This window comes from Theropithecus gelada, chromosome 11 (assembly GCF_003255815.1).
Source record: "Theropithecus gelada isolate Dixy chromosome 11, Tgel_1.0, whole genome shotgun sequence".
Taxonomy (NCBI): Eukaryota; Metazoa; Chordata; class Mammalia; order Primates; family Cercopithecidae; genus Theropithecus; species Theropithecus gelada.
In genome coordinates, this window is record NC_037679.1 from 25136428 (window position 1) to 25155101 (window position 18674).

An 18674-nucleotide genomic window follows, 5' to 3' on the forward strand; every position below is an offset into this window, starting at 1 on the left:
CCGGACGCAGTGCATGCCGGGAGACAAAATATCTCAAGAAGCCTTGAGAGGCGGGATTTTGGAATCCTGGCGCTGACGAGCTTCCTTCTTTGGTGTGATCGCGGACCTAGAAACTCGGTCCGTCCCATACAGGTGTATGTAGAAGTCGGATTTGGAGAATGCGGAAGCGTGTGCCAGTCAAGGTTAGGCTCCAGGTAGGTCCGCTTTCCGGACATGGGCAGGGTAGCCCCGAAACTAACCCATGAAGTGAACCTGACCAGGGGACCCTGCTGGTCAGATAGCGAGCTCCGAGCCGACCTTTCGATCTGACCTCACCGTTTACAGGATACTCATATATTTCCTTAGATCAACTCAGCCTAGATCAGGTGTTCTTCCAGAGGCCGTATTGAGATCATTTTTATTTGCAGCCTGTGAATTTTCTCATCTCGGGTGATGGCCTCACAGATGTACACATATGTCAAACCGTATCAAACTGCACACTTTAAATATGTGCAACTTATTGCATGTCAGTCATACTCAAAGCTGTTACCAAAAACAGAAAACAACCTTTTCCCACCCCAGAGAAGAATTTAAAGGGTAAAATGATCAAAGGATTTCAGTTCTACCAGTGTTTACCTGTCTGATCACTTACATATCAAGACAGAATGCTAAACCTAGGACGATTGTCTTAGCTCACGAAGAACACTTACTTTACAACTATTTGTAATGGCATAGGCTTTGGAACTATATAGGTCTGTGTTGTATTCTTGCTTCCAATACTTGTGAACGATATGGGTGAGTAACTAATGTCATAAGGGCCTGAATTTCCTTGTCCCTAAAGTGAACATAATACAACCTAATTGATACTGTAAGAGTTCAACAGATGGTACCCTTTTTACATTATAGTTTCAAACGTATAGCAGCACAGTACTATTTGTAAGCAATGTTTCTAGAGATTTACGACATATACCCAAAAAACATGTCTTTGATGATGGCCTGGTAAATTCCTGCTGGTTGCTAGAAAAAAGGGTTCTGAGGCAATCTATGGGTACCTTTTTTCTTTAATTTTGTGTCCTTTGTGAAACCATGCATAGTATGGAAATTACTGAATTCAGAATATAGCAAGGTTAAAGAGGCTGAAAAAAACTTAGAACATTTGATACAAAAAAAAGGAAGCATGCCTAAGAAACCTGGTTTCTTTAAATGAGATTTCGTTCTTATAAAGCAAGTGAATTTCTGTTTTACAAGTTAACCATATACTGTACCTCATCTTTCAAATGAGAAGTTAGCTACCTCACCCAAAAATATATGTGCACATTGCATTTTAGAGAAAGCTCACATTCTGATAGTCCATATTTACTGTATCTTGTTTAACATACCAGGACAAGACTTTTGAATAGGCACTTGGCACCAGAAAAAATAATTTACCTATTATGAAAATGTCATGTTGTTAAAATACCATGCCATGATTTAGCATTACAAGTGCTTTAAACAGCTAAGTAAAACACCCTTTTACTCCTTTTTACTTATGTCCCCTCACCAGTTATATAAAACCATTCTAGAAGAGTTAAGTGGCCTTAGTATATTTAAAAGTCTAATTCATTCCTTCATTCATGCCTTTGAATATGCACTCGATAGGCACTATGCTGAATTTGCAAAGATGAAGGAAACTACTGTTTTTAGGAAACTTTATCCCTTAATGGACAAATAAGGCTTAAGGGTCCAACTAAACGTTACAATGGCTCATCACAGAGCTAGAAGAAGCCTATATATAGAACTAGAGGCACAGTGGGTGGCCCTGAATACCTTACAGGAAGCAGACTGATTTTCTCATCCAAAAGGCATGCTACATGATGCAGAACAGTCAGTGGGGCCCCTGCAGTCAGGCCTTTCCCATGGAATCTCTGATCTGCACAATCAGTAAGGAACAGGAAGACTTCTGGGATTCAGAGAGTGACCCCATGTTGCCCATTCCCTAGATGATGGGGACTTCAAGACAAAGCTCTAGAAAGATGAAAGGAAAAAGGAAAAAGTATCTAAGTTCCTAGCTGCTCCAAAAAAAAGGCCTGCAGCTGGCTGTTGACCACTAATCCCTAGAAACGCATCAAGTAGACTGAAGCTAGGTCTGAGAAGAAATCAAGGCAGGTGTATACGGCCTACTGCATCTCTTTTCCCAAATTACATTCAAGAAATACAAAAGTTCTCAGATACTGCTGTTTCCTCATTTTTCTCCTCTTATCTGTTCTTCCTTTGGCCCTTGCACACTTGAGTTACCTGTTGCTCTGTCCAAGTCCTGCTAATTCCACTTCATTTTATTTTTTATTTTTTTTTGAGACAGTCTCACTCTGTCACCAGGCTGGAGTGCAGTGGTGCAATCTCGGCTCACTGCAACCTCTGCCTCCTGGGTTCAAGCGATTCTTCTGGCTCAGCCTCCTGAGTAGCTGGGATTACAGGCGTGCGCCACTAGGCCCAGCTAATTTTGTATATTTAGTAGAGATGGGGTTTCACCATGTTAGCCAGGCTGATCTTGAACTCCCAACCTCAGGTGATCTGCCCGCCTCCGTCTCCCAAAGTGCTGGGATTACAAGTGTGAGCCACCATGCCCAGCCCTAATTCCACTTTCTTACTCTTAATATTTCTGGAGTCTGCATATTTTCACCTTTACTTAATGCAATGCTTTAAAATGGTCTAGGTATATTCCCTACCTAGAAGAACTCATACCTATACACAGTGGGACATATACACAGACTTACATACCACATAAAATTCATTGACAGAACACAGGAATAAACCAATGGTTCATTTATACAATGTAGTATTTTTATACCAAAGGATTTTAAACTTCTTGGTCTTGGGATTCCTTTACACGCTTATTATATTGATCATATCAGAAATTAAAACAATTTTTTTTTAAAATTTAAGTCATTTAGAAAGGATAAATTTATTATGTTAACATTTTTATGGAAACTATATTTTCTAAATAAAAATAATTTAGTGAAAATAATGGCATTGTTTTACATTTTTAAAATATCACATCTACTTTTGCTTATACAGAATCTTTAGTCACAAATCAGTCCATTCCACCTTTGAACTGAAAATAGTATTAATACGATCAGCTGACATTAAGCACTTAGTTTAGTTTATATATCTCATTTAATCCTTGTAATAGCCCAGTAAGCTAGCCATTATTATTATTCCCATTATGAAGATGAGGCAAAAGACCTAAGGAAGGATAAATAATTTGCCAAATGTCACTTAAGCATCTGGTTGGATTGCAAGGATTCTAATGTAGATGCTTTTACCCACCACGCTATGTTAAACTTGATTACACTGCATCATGCACTTGATAATTCAACAATTAATGGTAATAAAGTCAAATTTACATCTACAAATCATGCAAGGTTAAATTGATACTACAAGTTTATTTCAACCTTAATAGCTGGGAAATACTTAGGGGGTGTTATGGGCTGAGTTGTAGTCCCCCCAAAATTCACATGAAGAAATCCTAATCCCAGCACTTCAGAATGTGACTGTATTTGGAGATAGGTTTTTAAAGAGATAACTAAGGAAAAATGTAGTCCTCAGTGTGGGTCCTAATCCAGTATGACTGGTATCCTCCTAAGGAGGAGAAATTTGGGCACAGACAAGTACAGAGGGAAGGCCATTTAAAGACAGGGAGAAGATGGCCATCTACAAATCAAAGAGAAAGGCCTCAAAGGAAACCAAGCCTTCTAACACCTTGATCTTGGACTTTTAGCCTCCAGAACTGTGGGAAAATAAATTTCTTGCTGAAGCCACCCAAGCTGTAGTACTTTGTTATGGCAGCCTAACAAAATAGTACAGTGACGGAATTTGACAAAACTTCATTGGTTACTGGTACACGGACCTGACACTGTGGACCAACGCAAATGAAACCATGAGACAATATTTCCCAAGTATTTTTATTTTGAAATAGATATACTTAATGGCTGATGACTCAGTAACTTTGGTGTCCTCTAACCACATTAGCATTGTATAATTTCAAATGAAATCTATACTTTAAAAAACAATTAATGTCAAATTTTGTCATAATATCTGACTTTCAGGCAGACTTTTAATTTTAGTACAATTTAAAATAAAAAGTCATTAACATTTTAATACAATTTTAATATAATACTGAATAATTCTCTGTGGAATTTATCTTTTATATTTTTTTCCTTTTAAATTAGATGAAAATTGCCAAGCAAAGAGAGATTTACAGTTTATAATGGTAAAGACTCTACTACTCTAGAATCAAAGACAAATCAATATTACTTAATAATTCAGGGAAAATTTAGATAAAATCACTAGACAAAGGTAAACTGATATTCTTATATACTCATAAAATTACTTTTGAATTGCAAACAAACAGCTATGCATGGCTAATTTAGGAAGAAAAAGTTGTTGTTTTTTTTTTTTTTTTTGAGACTGAGTCTCACTTTGTCGCCAGGCTGGAGTGCAGTGGCGTGATCTTGGCTCAATGCAACCTCCATCTCCATCTCCGAGGTTCAAGCGATTCTCTGGCCTCAGCGTCTTGAGTAGCTGGGACTACAGGCACGTGCCACCACACCCAGCTAATTTTTGTATTTTTAGTAGAGATGGGGTTTCACCATGTTGGCCAGGATGGTCTCGACCTCTTGACCTCGTGATCCACCTGCCTTCGTCTCACAAAGTGGTGGGATTAAAGGCGTGAGCCACTGTGCACACCCAGAAAAGCATTTTTAATAGAATTTTTGATAGCTCTTAACTGAGATCCTAAATCAAGGATTTAGAAATGAGGTATCATAAAGAACAGTAAGATTTTAAAACTCTCAAAATTACATATGATACAAATAAAGATTGTAACAGTATTTAAACATTGTTTCAAACTTTATTACTTAATGAAACAGTTTCTATATACTGCTTCCGATTACTTTTTTAATCCTTTTTTTCTCATTAATTTTTTTGTTGTTGTTGTTCTTCAGTTGAGCTGAGATACTTTTAATTACTTTTTATTAACTGCTTCCAGAAACCGTAACAGGTGCAGGAATAGATTGATGATATCCAAGTAGAGGCTGATGGCAGCTAATACGTACTCTTCAGGTGACAGTTTATGCATCAGTGAGTGTGTGTCATAGATGATGAATCCACAGAAAAGAAGGGCTCCTGCAGCAGCTAAGACCAACTCCATTGTCTCACTATAAAAAAATAACTATAGGGAAGAGATTAAAGAAATATGTTGATATTTGAGAACAGTATTAACAGGACTTAACTTACTTCCTCTAATGATTTACTGCTACATTACACATTTGACAAAGGTGTACAACTTTGAATAAAAATGTTAAAAGCAGAAAAAGGCAAGGCAGGTCCAAAGTTGCCTCTGTTGGATGGAAGGATGAATGAGGGGATATATTCCATTAAACTAAATTACCCACTTTGAAAAATAGCATTCCAAATGTAAATTATTTTAATATATATTTCTTTTTTCACAATTAAATGTGCCACTGGAACTTGGCAGTTGTAAGCAAGGGCCTCTTTCTATGTAATTTAATTCATTTATTCATTCATCTTTCTTTCAGTCAATAATAAGGACCAACACAAGACCCTGATTTTCTAAAGGGATAATTCTATAATCATTCTCTATACAAATGTTCTGGATAATTATAACTAAGTGTCCTATCATAAGAGTATCTCTTATAGCTTTTTGAGGTTATTTATATTGACATAGCCAGAATTATATTTCAAGTTAACCATTATAACATAACTTACCTTCAAGAATCCTGACAGGCACAATATCCACAAAAGAGCAAAGAGCCTATAAAAATACAATTTTAGTAATTTACAATATTATTCCTTACAAAAAAACTTTGTAAACCCATTCAACACTTTCTGAAAAAAAAAACGTATCTATCTGGATTTTTTGCCAAAGAATAACTAAAATGTAAGAATTTGTAAACATACAATGAATATAATGCCCATTTTGGATCTTTTTTTAAAAGAAATTGAAAGAACAGCTACTTATTCAACATTTGTCTTTATGGTATACAAACCTAGTTAACAGTATAATTTGTGAAGTTTTGGAACATAAAATATAGATAAAAGCAGAAATATCATTACAAGTATTTTAATTCAGAGATCTACAAAAAGTTTTAGAAAATATATAAACAAATAAAATATGATTGCACTTTTAAACCAAGTAATAACTTATTCTGTGAACATGTCTATCGAAGTTCACAATGTACTTTCCATTTTATTCTTATGTATTATAGAACTTAATTGATGGACACATCTGACACTGCTATAATTTTATGAGTTACAATTCAATTGTTATATATAGAGAGTATAAAATATATGAGAAAGGACATCTAAAAAGTCAGTCATTTGTTATAAAATATGGGACATATCAGCTGCTTCAGGTCACAGGGAATTACAGAGGCCAAATTTATCCTTGTTCCTTAAATAAAACCAGACAAAATATATGAAACAACAGTTCTTGGACACTGGACAGCAAACAGCACAGGACAGGGATTCCTGAGATAAAGGATACAAAGAAAGTGAAGTCTATATTTGCCCCAGCTACAGAGGGTTTCCAGGCCACCGTGTAGGGATAAGAACCCATACAGACACTTGTGGTCTCCTTGAGTTGAGTAGACAAGAATTCAGAGGTCAGGGAATCCAAGGTAGCTAGAATTTGCAAGGCAGAATACCAGAAAGAAGAGAACTATCCACCGAAAGTGAGCACTCTGGTGTATGCACAGGGTTTCCCTAGAGTTTGTAGCTACGTTCTGATTAATACATGCATGTGAGGAGGTAACCAAGGCTGGAGAAAAAACCACCATAGAGAAGCAGGGAGAACAATCCTCATAGTTCACACAGGACTGGGAACAGTTTGCATTCACACCAGCTGGAGTAGAAAGACCTCTTAAGACATGCACTGAGTAGTATGCTGAAGGGTACTATCTTGGCAGTACCCTTAGGGCCAAATGAGCCCCTAAGCTAAAAGCTGTTCTGGAGCTCCCTAACAGAGCCTCAAAAGGTTTACTTTCCAAGGAACTTAACTGCATCCTAGTCCTAGGAAAACAAAGCCAAATATATTTAAAGTTAATACAACAAAATTCAGCACCCAACCATGTAAAATTTACAGTGACCAACATCCAATAAAAAATTATAAAGGCATGTAAAAGAGTGAAGGAAATATGACCCATAACACGGAGAAGAAACAATCAATAGAAACAAATCCAGAAATGACACAATGATAGAATGAGTAGACAATGATATTAAAAATATACTCGCTCGTTCAAGGAGATCGAGGAAAGAATGATCATGAGGAGGAGAGAAATGGAAGATACTATATTTTTCAAAAGACACAAATTGAACTGAACTTTAACTGATTAAAAATACAATATATGAAATAAAAATACTCTGATTGGAATTCATAGCAGATTAGACACTGAAGAAGATTACTAAATTTGAAAACAGCAATAGAAACTAACCAAAATGAATCACAGAGAGAAAAAGAAAAAAAAAACAAAAAACAGGAAAACAATGAATTAGGGGACAACATCAAGAAGTCTAACATAGATGTAACTGGAATCTCAAGCAAAGGAGAAGGAAGGGGAGACAGATAAATGTTTGAAGAAATAACTGCCAAAAATTTCCCAGATTTGAGCTGGGCACAGTGGTGTGTGCCTGTAATCCCAGCTACTCAGGAGGTGGAGGGATCACTTGAGCCCAGGAGTTCAAGTCCAGCCTAGGCAACAGCAAGATCCCATCTCTTAAACAATTTTGTTTTTCCAAATTTGATGAAAACTTTACATTGTCAGATCCAAGAAACAGAATAAAAGTGGAGGGGGAGGGAACCACACCAAGGAATATTGTAATCAAATTACTGCAAACCAGTGATAAAGAAAAAATGATAAAAGTAGCTATGTATGTGTGGGGGAAACATATACAGAGGAATAAATATAAGAAAGATGGTAGACTTCTTGTCAGAAACTACGTAAGTCAGAGGACAGTGGAATGACATCTTTAAAATACTGAAAGGAAGAAAAAAAAACCCAAAACCTAGAATCTTATACCCAGCAAAAATAACTTTCAAAAATAAAGACAAAGGTTTTTTTCAGACACAAAAGATGACCAACAGATGCTAAGAAATTTTAAAAAGAAGTCCCTCAGTCAAATGATATTAGGTGAAAATTTAGATACATGAAGAGATGAAGAAGAGTAGAAATGGCAAATACGTTGGTGAACATAAAAGGACTTCTATTTTTAAAATCCCTTTAAAAGATAATATAATTTTTAGTGCAAAAATAATATATTATGGAATTTATAACATGTAGAACTAAAAGTTATGGCAACAATGGCACAAAGGTAGGGAAAAGGAGATACAAGTATACATGAAATGGTATATTATTTGAGGATAGACTAGTAATTTAAAGTCATATATTATAAAGCCTAGAGCAACCTCTAATTAAAAGAACTATAGCTAATAAGCCAATAAACAAGATAAACACAACCACCTTAATAATCACAATAAATGTAAATGGACTAAATACACTAACTAAAAGCAGAGATGGTCAGATTGGATTTTTAAAAACCAAGATCCAACTATGACTTCTAAAAAAAAAACCTTTTAAATATAAAGACACAAATACATTAAAAATAACAGGATAGAAAAAGATATATGATGCTAACATGCTAACACAAATTAAGAAGAAAGCTGGGGTTGCTATATTAATAACAAAGTAGACTTTAGGGCAATGATATTACTAGAGCTAAAGAAGGTCACTTCATAATGATAAAGGGGTCAGTTCACCAACAGTATGTAACAATCCTAAATGTAAATAATATGATGCAAAATTATAGAATTTACGTGAGAAAAAGACCAATCCTTACTTGTCATTGGAAATTTCAATACCCCTCTCATTAATTGATAAAACAAGTAGGCAGAAAATTAGTAAGCAAATAGAATACAACATTATTAACCAACTTTACCTAATTGACATTTATCAAGTCATCCAACAGCAGCAGCAGCAAAATACACATTCTTGTCTAGTGCACAAAGAACATTTACCAAGATACCATTAAAAAATAATAATAATAAATGCAAAAGGACTGAACTCATACAAAATAAGTTCTCTCACAATAACAGTTATTTATTGTAATGCTATTTGGTGAACTGAAGGCATGATGAGAATCTAGTCCTAAGCTGTCTCTCTGAAATGGCCCTAAAATTTCTCAAGATACATCTGGCATACCTAAGTGAGAATGAGGTATCATGCTACCTCACAATATAGATCCTTCAGGACTGAAAGGGACTTAGGATTTGCTTTTTCATTCTTAAACCCTAGGGAAACTCCAAAGCTCCTGTACCATGGGGCATGGGGAAGGTGATATTAAGAACTTGAAGCATCCAAGGTATTACCCTACTTGCAGGCTAACAAGTTAGCCTGGCACAGTTTCATGGATGCATCAAGCTCCTAGGTCTGAGATAAAGAACAGTTTACAGTAGTAACAGTAGTATCATCATTTTTATGACAGGGCCCAGGTGATACTAAGAGGGCCACATGACACCTACACACACAGTGGGTTGTATAGGGAAGCAAGTCTTTTTTATAATGGAAAGTAAACATGCTTGCCCTCTGCTCTAGCGAGCACCATCTTCCTAGGCTGTTCACTATTGGAACAAAAAAACCCTTGTCTGGAACAAAGGGCAGTCAGCACATCATTCCCAAGACATTCAGAAACACAAGAGACCCATGAAAAATCCTCTCCCATTCTTGTAGGCTTCTAATAAGACATTAGGATAGGGCTGCCAGAGGTCTGTGGACATTAATTTACTCTTATTCACTAACTGGACAAGATCCTACATTTAAGCCTGATCAGACACTACTGACAATGCATATTAAAACAGATATATTTTCTCCACTGCAACATCCAAGTTGAAATCTGACACACTTAGGCTCCCTGGTTAAGCAGCATGCCCCACCCAGCGACCTAAATGTACACACACTAAAAGGGTTATTTAGGGTCACAGGCTCTATTAAGTTTCTGGTAAGAAATTCAGCCTAAGACTTGTCAGTTTATGACAGCATTCTCTGTAGATACTGTAACAGGTAAAGATTTGAAAGTCATATCCTACAAATATTCTGCCTAAGTTGTTACTTCACTCTACTTTGACTCACATCTCATTAAATATTTAAACATCAGAGAGAACAAATTTTCTGAGAATATAGATAAGATATGCCATGGATATAGTACTGATGTTGCTATTCTAACAACTCCATCTAGAAGACTGACGAATCCTACCCTCTTCTCTCTCAACAAGAAGCACAGAATAAAAAATAACTTACAAACAGTGATGTGCCAGTAAACTTACTTTCTAAGAAAGAAAATGGGCCCTGATTTGTAGTGCTTCTTAATTTTTGTGGTGTACATACATCCTTCATGGCCTATTTTAAGCTTCCAGCAGTTTAACAACTGACTTGCAAGATGCCTCTTACAAGCTGGCACAAGGCAAGTCTAGCACACCAATAACCAGTTGCCATAGTTATCACATATAGTTCTGAGATTTAATTCCTTTTGTGGCAGAATTACCACAGGAAAATGATGGTGTAAAAACATCACTGCTTTAAGTCAATCTATGAAACACTGCCACCATTGCCTGATACTACGATACATCCATACATTTAACACATTTCTTCAGTTCCTACAGTGTCCCATAAACAGGTCAGAAGGAACAGCCTATAAACTTTTTGAAGAACATATTTTCTCAGAAAATCTTTTCCCTAAGTCTTTATAGCCATTTTGGCACTTAACTTCCACAACCACTTTGGCTTTGAGGCGTCACAGTAAGTAGTGCCATTAAGTTTTATTTAAAATGCAATAAAGTGCTACTCTTAAGTAGCTGAACCTATGGTATACTGACCAAAGTATAATTATTATTAGGATTTTGCTAGAGAGTCATTACATGGCAGTATCCAGTAACTGATAGCAGTAGATGTGATTCAATGGAGAACAGGGCTGTATACCAAGAGCAGTAGTGAAGTGTTAAAGTTTTAAATAGGTATACTGTGATCAAGTTTCCATTTTCCTACCACCCAGTTGCTTGGTGGAAAAGGGGCTGGAAACTGGTAAGACTAGAGAATAGAGAAGCTGGTTGTAGTAATATAGGTAGGAGGCAATTTTGAAAGCGTTCTGTTTCCAATATTACAGCAAACAAGAACTATTTCAGACTAATTACTGCCCCGTCCCACCCCAAAAAACTACTGACATGATGCATAAAAGAGAAAACAAAGAATACCTTCTTAAAAACATCAAATAACTGTCAAGGTAGAATGGAATTATCAAGTCAAAATCTAGGTAAAAGTGGAAACCCAAAGAAGTAATCATAGTACTGTAGCTGAATTTGCCCAACGACAAGAAAAGTCATCAATGCACTAAGCAAGAGTAAATTGGGGGGTGGGGGCAGAGAAGAACCATCCCTGGGAAATTGTCACCACAAGCTATCCCTTTGCTGATTTTTAGTCTAACTGAATAACACCTGTGTGGTTGAGAAAACATTGTAAGCCATGAATTTAGTTTCAAGTGGACCCAATCCAATAGTTTTCCCAGATGCCAGGGGAAAACCCAAATACTGTATGGAAAAATGCACCTTCAACCAAGGCCTCAAAGAAATTCAACAAATAATTTTTCAAGGACAATTACATAGTCAAAAATAACTGAACACACAAAGAAAGAAAAAATAAGAATTATCAGAAACAGCAGACACAGACAGATGCACTTCAGAAATATCTGGTCTCAGATCTATATATGATCATTGTAATATCATTTTTATCAATCAGTGTAAATTTATTATGAAGAGGCTGAAATATAAGGCAGGTTTACCAGAAAAGGATTTAGAGAGATGATACTGGAATGAATGAAAGGGAGGGAACAGTTAGAGACTGGGTTGGGAAGAGGAAGTAGAACAAATCTTTCATGATATATGCCACACAAATACATATGAAACATCCTTTCAAAGAAGGAAAAGAAAATAAAAAATGTTACCTCTCCCTAAATCAAACTCCACTCCAATAAAACTATTTAAGCAGCTTGCGCAATTGTCAGTGTTGGCTGACCAACTATATTTTATCTCAATAGAGACTTCTGGTGTTCTGGATTACCAGAATAAAAGGGGTAGGGGAGGAAAGAAAGTTTAGCAAGAGCAGACTTTTGTAAATAGTGTTGTAACAGGAAAAAGAAAATGGTTGGGTGACTATGTGCCAACAGGAAGCCACTGTGAGCTTAGAAAAGAGTATGCATTCCTACCAGGTGAGGGCAATGCAGTACCATAATCCTCATATAAAAAGGATCATTCCGTATATTTGTTTGAGGAAGGATACAGGTTAATCTAGATGGATCAAAAGGTTTTAAAGTTCATGCAGACCCTTTCAATACCTGTACTAATTACAGTGCTTTTTCCACAAAGACGTGGATGGTGGTAACATTTATGCTAAGACAAAGACCGAAATAATTTCAGTAAATTCCATAATGTTAATAAAGCAAACAAGCTTAAACTCTCTGGAAAGCTGATTTTTTTTTTAATTCACTTCCCTTTCACTATAGGAGAGAAACAAATAAGTCAAAGCAACTTTCCATTTCTTTGTATGTTCTGGGAGTAGGGCCTGGCCCTAGTACTCAAAGAGATGATCTCTTATTACCCTCCATTTTAAAAGACAGTACCCAAAGATAACAGTGTAGCACATTCCTCAAAACCACCTATAATAATTAAAGACATTTATCTATTATATCCAAGAATATACACAACTTACCCAGCGCCAAATTTGCTGAAATCCCTCTTAGATTGTAGAGTATACACAGTCAAACCAAAAAATACTGTAGTAGTCAGTATGAAAGCTTGCAGAATAATATATACATCATAGAAAGTAACTGTAAAATTAAAACACTGATTAACATGCATATAAAAATGCTCAATACAAAACAGCTTTTTCTAGCATTTTACAGAAATGCTTCGTTTTCTCCTGTACTGTATGCCAATAAAAACAATTAGAAAAGATTTCTTATCCATCCTTGACTATAAGGTACAGTGAAACCACACCCATAATGCAATTAACAGTCTCCAAAAAATTCATTCACACAAAATTGGAAGTCACATTGTTACCAAGTTAATGAAATGACTGGAGAGCTATTACGCCTGTAGCCAGTTTGGAGTTTTAGGGGTATGGCAGAGTGATTCTCACCCATCTCTGTCTCAGTCGCAGTTTACCACCATCTGTGGTGATTGTCCATTATAGTTTAAATATCAATAGGGATGATTCTGGGTCTCCTGCCTGGCTGGGAATTCCTAGACAGTAGCAGCAATTCCAGCAATCATCTGGTTAGTTATACTTGGTTTATCAGCCCAAATCAAGGAAACTGGGAAAGAAAAATACTGGGGCTGGCTGGGGTTGCCTACCATTCACTTACCCTGTAAAGGACAGAAACCAACCACTAACTGCATATCCAAATGTGTATTATCTTGAAGTACATTATTTTGGGGTTTACTGAATATATGCCAAATTCCTTTCTGTAATTTTAGAATAACCATCCAGTCGATTATGGCTATTGTAATAAAGCTCCTTAACATTTTAATAAATTGCAGTTATAACCTATTGGAGGTTAACTGCTTTGAACCCAAAGCCATTTAAGTAATTTTTAGTTTTCAGAGAGTAATTAGTCATGTTCTTTCCATCCTTAAATGCTACACGATTGGAATTTCTCTGTTTATGCCGTTACAGGATTAGGAAGGTGAACATGCAAAAGACAAGACATGAAATCCATTTTGCTTCTTGTCAGTAACTTAAGTATACGATTAGGTTGAAAAGAAATTGCAATTACTGAGGAAAATAATGTTCTCACATTACCTCATCTATGTTTTTCTACCCCCAGTTCCAATAATCCTGAAATGAATCTCTCTCCTACATTCTTTATACATAATAGGGGCTGGAGAAGGGAGAGATGGATTTGAATACTTTCTGTCTGTTAAGAAGCTTCAATCCTATTTATTATTTATTATTATTTATATAGATTCTTTTAACAAGAGATTACAGAAACATATAGATTAAACAAAACTGGCATAGAAAGGTTAAAAAACTAATGACAAAATAGGAAGAGTGAAATACATTAACTATAAGGATAAACAACTTGCTGTTATGGAGAGTAATAATTAACTCTGACCTTTTTGGTACTCAAGGTTAACCATTTTGAGACAATCAGAATTTCTATTCTTAATTTATTGAAATTTTTTCCTTGAGGCATTATATAGGGTACATCAAGTAATTATAACAGACACGGCCTTCAAACACATATTTAACATGAAACACAGAGCAGAAATTACCACTGTTTCTTGTAGTGCCACTTGATAAAATATGAGGATATAATGTTAAAGCACAGTTCGGCACAGGCCAGTTAAAGGAGTTAAGCTCATATATATGATCAAAGTATGTGGCTCAAAACACATGTTCTCGGTTACTTGAGGATACCTTTAAATTACAGAAAAAATTAGCTATAGTTGTCTTATTTTTCTAAATGGGTAAACAAATGAAATACTGTTCTCCATTCCTTTTATTTTTCTTTTCCACTTCTTCTAAGCTCAGCTGAAATATGTAAAGGATAAATATCTGACTTTTGCTTATACTTTAGGAATTCTTCATCCTATGCTGTATTTCTGAAATATGACATTCCATGTTAAACTTTAGCCCCAAATAACTTTTTACCTGAAAGATTTATCTACACTAAAAAGTTATTATAACATATAGAAATGCAATTACAGCTTACCAACAACTGCCACAGTCAGAGCTTCCAACAGCGTCTAATGAAAAGAAACTTAAATTAATGACAGTAAAAGGTATACTATCTCATGTACACTTTCTAATTTCTAGCAGCTTAATGTGATCCCATATGAATGATCTCATTTTAGCTTCAAAGCAGCCCTGTGAAGTATACGGGACAGTTAGTAAACCCACCATAATGAAAATGAGACCTCAATATATTGAGTGAGAACATTTACATTCTAATTGTGATACTATGACTCTTTAAGCTCTAATCGCATATTTGCAAAAGGAAGACTGTAAATATAGAACATTCTATTTTTCTTACTGTGTAATATAAATAAAAATACAATTGCAAATTATGTGCACATTTATAAAACCTCAATACCTCACACAAACATAGGAAGAATAAAATATTTAGATAGTACTTTGGTGTGGGAGTCTTGAAAGTGTGTCCCAATATTCATTCTTTCTTCCCTAATAACAGAATTTTTACCTGGACACATGGCTGTTCAGATTAAACTGCATTTTTTCAGTCTCCTTTGCAGCTAGGTCTGACTACATAAGGATACTCTAGCCAATTTAATGTGACTAAGATAGGTATACAACTTCTGGATTGTGCTCTAAAAACAAAGAAAGACTTGCTCTCCCCTTCCTCTTCTCATTTGCTTGTATTAATAACTGGATGCTTTGTGGCTATAGGAGTGATCTATCTTATACCATGTGATCTGTCTTATACCACTCTAGGAATGCCTGGACAGTAGCAGAAGCATGGGCCCTTGTCACCATCACTAAATTGTCATTTAAATTTTTACATGAAGAGAAATAAACTATCCTGTTTAAGCCGTTGTTATTCTGTCACTGTTTAAGCCATGTCAGAAGTAGCTGAACTAATATCCTAAATACAAGACTTGGGGATTCCGAGCCTTGTCCTCTAGCCTCTGTTTTCCCTTAATTACAGTATCTTTATTTTGTCTTATATCCTTACTCTAGATAGATTTTATCAACCATCTGATAGACCATATTACAAAGGCAAAGCTAGAAATAAAGGCAGTGGCTATATAATCATACTCCTGGTAGAAGCATCCACCCTACCTGATATCAAGAAACCATCAGCACCCAAGCAAAAATGGTATTAGAAATTGTACATAGACACGGAGGTAATGGAACTGCTGTTACATTTTAATGCCTTTAGTAGTGCCAGCAAAATGGTAGCAAAAGATGATAGAAATTTTTTTCTGGGCTGGGCATGCTGGCTCACACCTGTAATCCCAGTACTGTGGGAGGCCAAGGCAGGTGGATTGCTTGAGTCCAGGAGTTTGAGACCAGCCTGGGTGACACAGCAAAACCCCGTCTCTACTAAAAATACAAAAAAAAATTAGCCAAGGATGGTGACATGTGCCTGTAGTCCCAGCTACTTAGGAGGCTGGGAGGTGGGAGGATCGCTTAACCCCAGGAGGCTGAGGTTGCAGTGAGCCAAGTTTGCGTCACTGCACTCCAGCCTGGGTGACAGAGAGAGACCTTGTCTCAAAAAAAAAAGAAAAGAAAAGAAATTTTGGGGAGGGGGGCAACATGATTATACTATATTCTTACTATTTGTGACAAGATTTTAGGAAAGAAATCATCCCATACACATTCAAGTATCTGAAGGACACAGGATGGTATAAATAGGAGTAAAGATAAGACCTAGGAAAACATGATAATGCCCCTTTAAAACATATACACACATGCTCCTCAAGTTACAATGGGGTTACATGCCAATACACCCTACTGTAAGTTGAAAATATCATTAAGTCAAAAATGTAGCTCAGAGTGTCTTTGGTTAAAGAATCACCAATGCTTAAAGTCTGAAACCTCGTGGTTGCATATTGCTTTGACACCATCATAAAACTGAAAAATCTTAAGTTGAATGATTCTAAGTCAAGGACTATCTATCTGTCTGCCTGTCTGCCTGTCTATCTATCTATCTATGTGCATGCATATACATACACGCACTCCTACTAGGGAAAGATAAGCTTCACCTCCTTTCTTACCTCGGTGGATCAGGACCAAAAAACCCCCTAATGTTAAAGGTCCCTGAGTAATTTGAGGAAGTGTATTTTACACACTTATTTGTTAAACTATTTTTAGCTATGGGCATGATGAACAGATTTAACAATCAGTGACTATCTTGCCTATAAGCATTTGGTTGATGCTTTTCTAGTGGGACCTCTCCCTGCTGGGCAAAAGTTGACCCATACCCTCTTCCCACATAGAAATCAGTCTTTCTGAGAGGAGGCTACATGTAGATGTGAAGAGGAATTCTATATGGCCTTTTTTTTTAATACTTCCTCTCTCTTGAGACATAGCTGACTAGGCCAGGAGTTGGCTCTGACCCAAGGCCTGGCAACCCATATACTGACTAACAGCCTACAGTGTGACCTGTGCCAACAACCAAGTGTACCAATCAGATTCTTTCTCTCTCCTTTCTTCCTCCCTCCCTCCTGCCCCCCTTCTTTCTTTTTAAGACAGGGTCTCACTCTGTCACTGAGGATGGAGGGCAGTGGCGCAATCTCAGCACACTACAACCTCCACCTCCTGGTTTAAGTGATCCTCCTGCCTCAGCCTCCCGAGTAGTGGGACTACAAGCACGTGCCATAACATCTGGCTTATTTTTCTACTTTTTGCAGAGACAAGATCTCACTATGTTGCCCGGGCTGGTCTCGAACTACTGGACTCAAGCAATACACCTGCCCCGGCCTCCCAAAGTGTGGGGATCACACAGGCGTGAGCCACCATGCCTGGACCAGATTCTTTCTGACCCAGGAATATGAACTCAGAGATTAAAGCAATGGCAGTGGGAGCTAAAGTTAAATGACTCTATGGGGGCAAACAATGGGTCATATAAAAATTAAAGACAGAAAAAGGGAAACAATGTATAAGGACAACTGAGGTAGAGAAGAGATGTAATAAAACAAGGGAGAGGAGAACACAAACTCTTGTCACTGAATTTCCTACAATATCATCATTTCTGGAACTTTCCTCCAGTTCTCCAGTTAATCTTCTTGAAGAGGATTTGGGTTGGTGGGTTCTCAAGTTCTTACATCCTTAAACTCCTTGTTACTTGCGATAACTTGAGTTAGGATTGATAATCTTGCAAACAAAAGAGCTTAAGATTTAAAAGAATAATCTTTCCTATTACTGAAACTTTCAAAGTCATCAGCTTTTCTTTATCATTTTAACACAAACTCACCAGAATTGACAAACGTTTTTAGTTTAAAGCATTTTAATCTAATCAATAGCTTTTCCCACTCCTATTTGACTACAAGTATTCTTTGTTTGTTTGAGATGGGGTCTCACTCTGTCACCCAGGCTGGAGTTCAGTCACATGATCTCAGCTCACTGCAGCCTCCACCTCCCCCACCCTGTTCAAGTGATCCTCCCACCTCAGCCTCCTGAGTAGCTGGGACTACAGGTGTACACCATCATGCCCAGCTAATTTTTGTATTTTTTTGTAGACATGGGGTCTCACTACATTGTCCAGGCTGGTCTCAAAGACTCCTGGACTCCAGCAATCTGCCCACCTCAGCCTTTCAGAGTGCTGGGATTACAGGCATGAGCCACTGCGCCCACCCAAGTATTCTTAGTATTAGTTTGGAATGCTTTGAAGTAAATTTTTAAGGTTAGAATCTAGTCATACTGGATGAGAAGAGGCAAAATAATTTTTTAAACACATAACTTGAGGCTTATCCCCTTATTCTTGTCATATTCTAAACTGAATTTTCATAAGTGGTAGTTTGGGTTTTAATTTTCACAAATATCTGAACACACATGACTTAAAGTTGGGTTCTCCCAACTATAATTTTGAAAGAAGTTACTAAAGCACATCATTTGAGCAAAATGGTTCCT

At 36.6% G+C, this 18674-nt stretch overlaps 1 protein-coding gene across 5 annotated transcripts in view; it reads right to left on the reverse strand.

Annotated features, from left to right (window-relative positions):
* Positions 1 to 3903: 3903 nt before the first annotated feature.
* TMBIM4 (transmembrane BAX inhibitor motif containing 4) overlaps positions 3904 to 18674 on the reverse strand; it is a 30384-nt gene continuing 15613 nt past the window's right edge. For 3 of the 5 annotated variants that reach the window (XR_003121824.1, XM_025402632.1, XM_025402631.1), the window contains 4 exons: positions 14794 to 14827; positions 12789 to 12906; positions 5746 to 5791; positions 3907 to 5188 (listed from right to left, as the gene is read on the reverse strand). Coding sequence is in view for 4 of the 5 variants with exons in the window: in XM_025402632.1 (XP_025258417.1) it covers positions 4982 to 5188; positions 5746 to 5791; positions 12789 to 12906; positions 14794 to 14827 (405 nt within the window). In the remaining variant the exon portion in view is untranslated. Of the gene's footprint in view, positions 5189 to 5745; positions 5792 to 12781; positions 12907 to 14793; positions 14828 to 18674 lie in introns of all 5 variants that reach the window. The other 2 variants (XM_025402633.1, XM_025402634.1) reach the window with 2 other exon arrangements.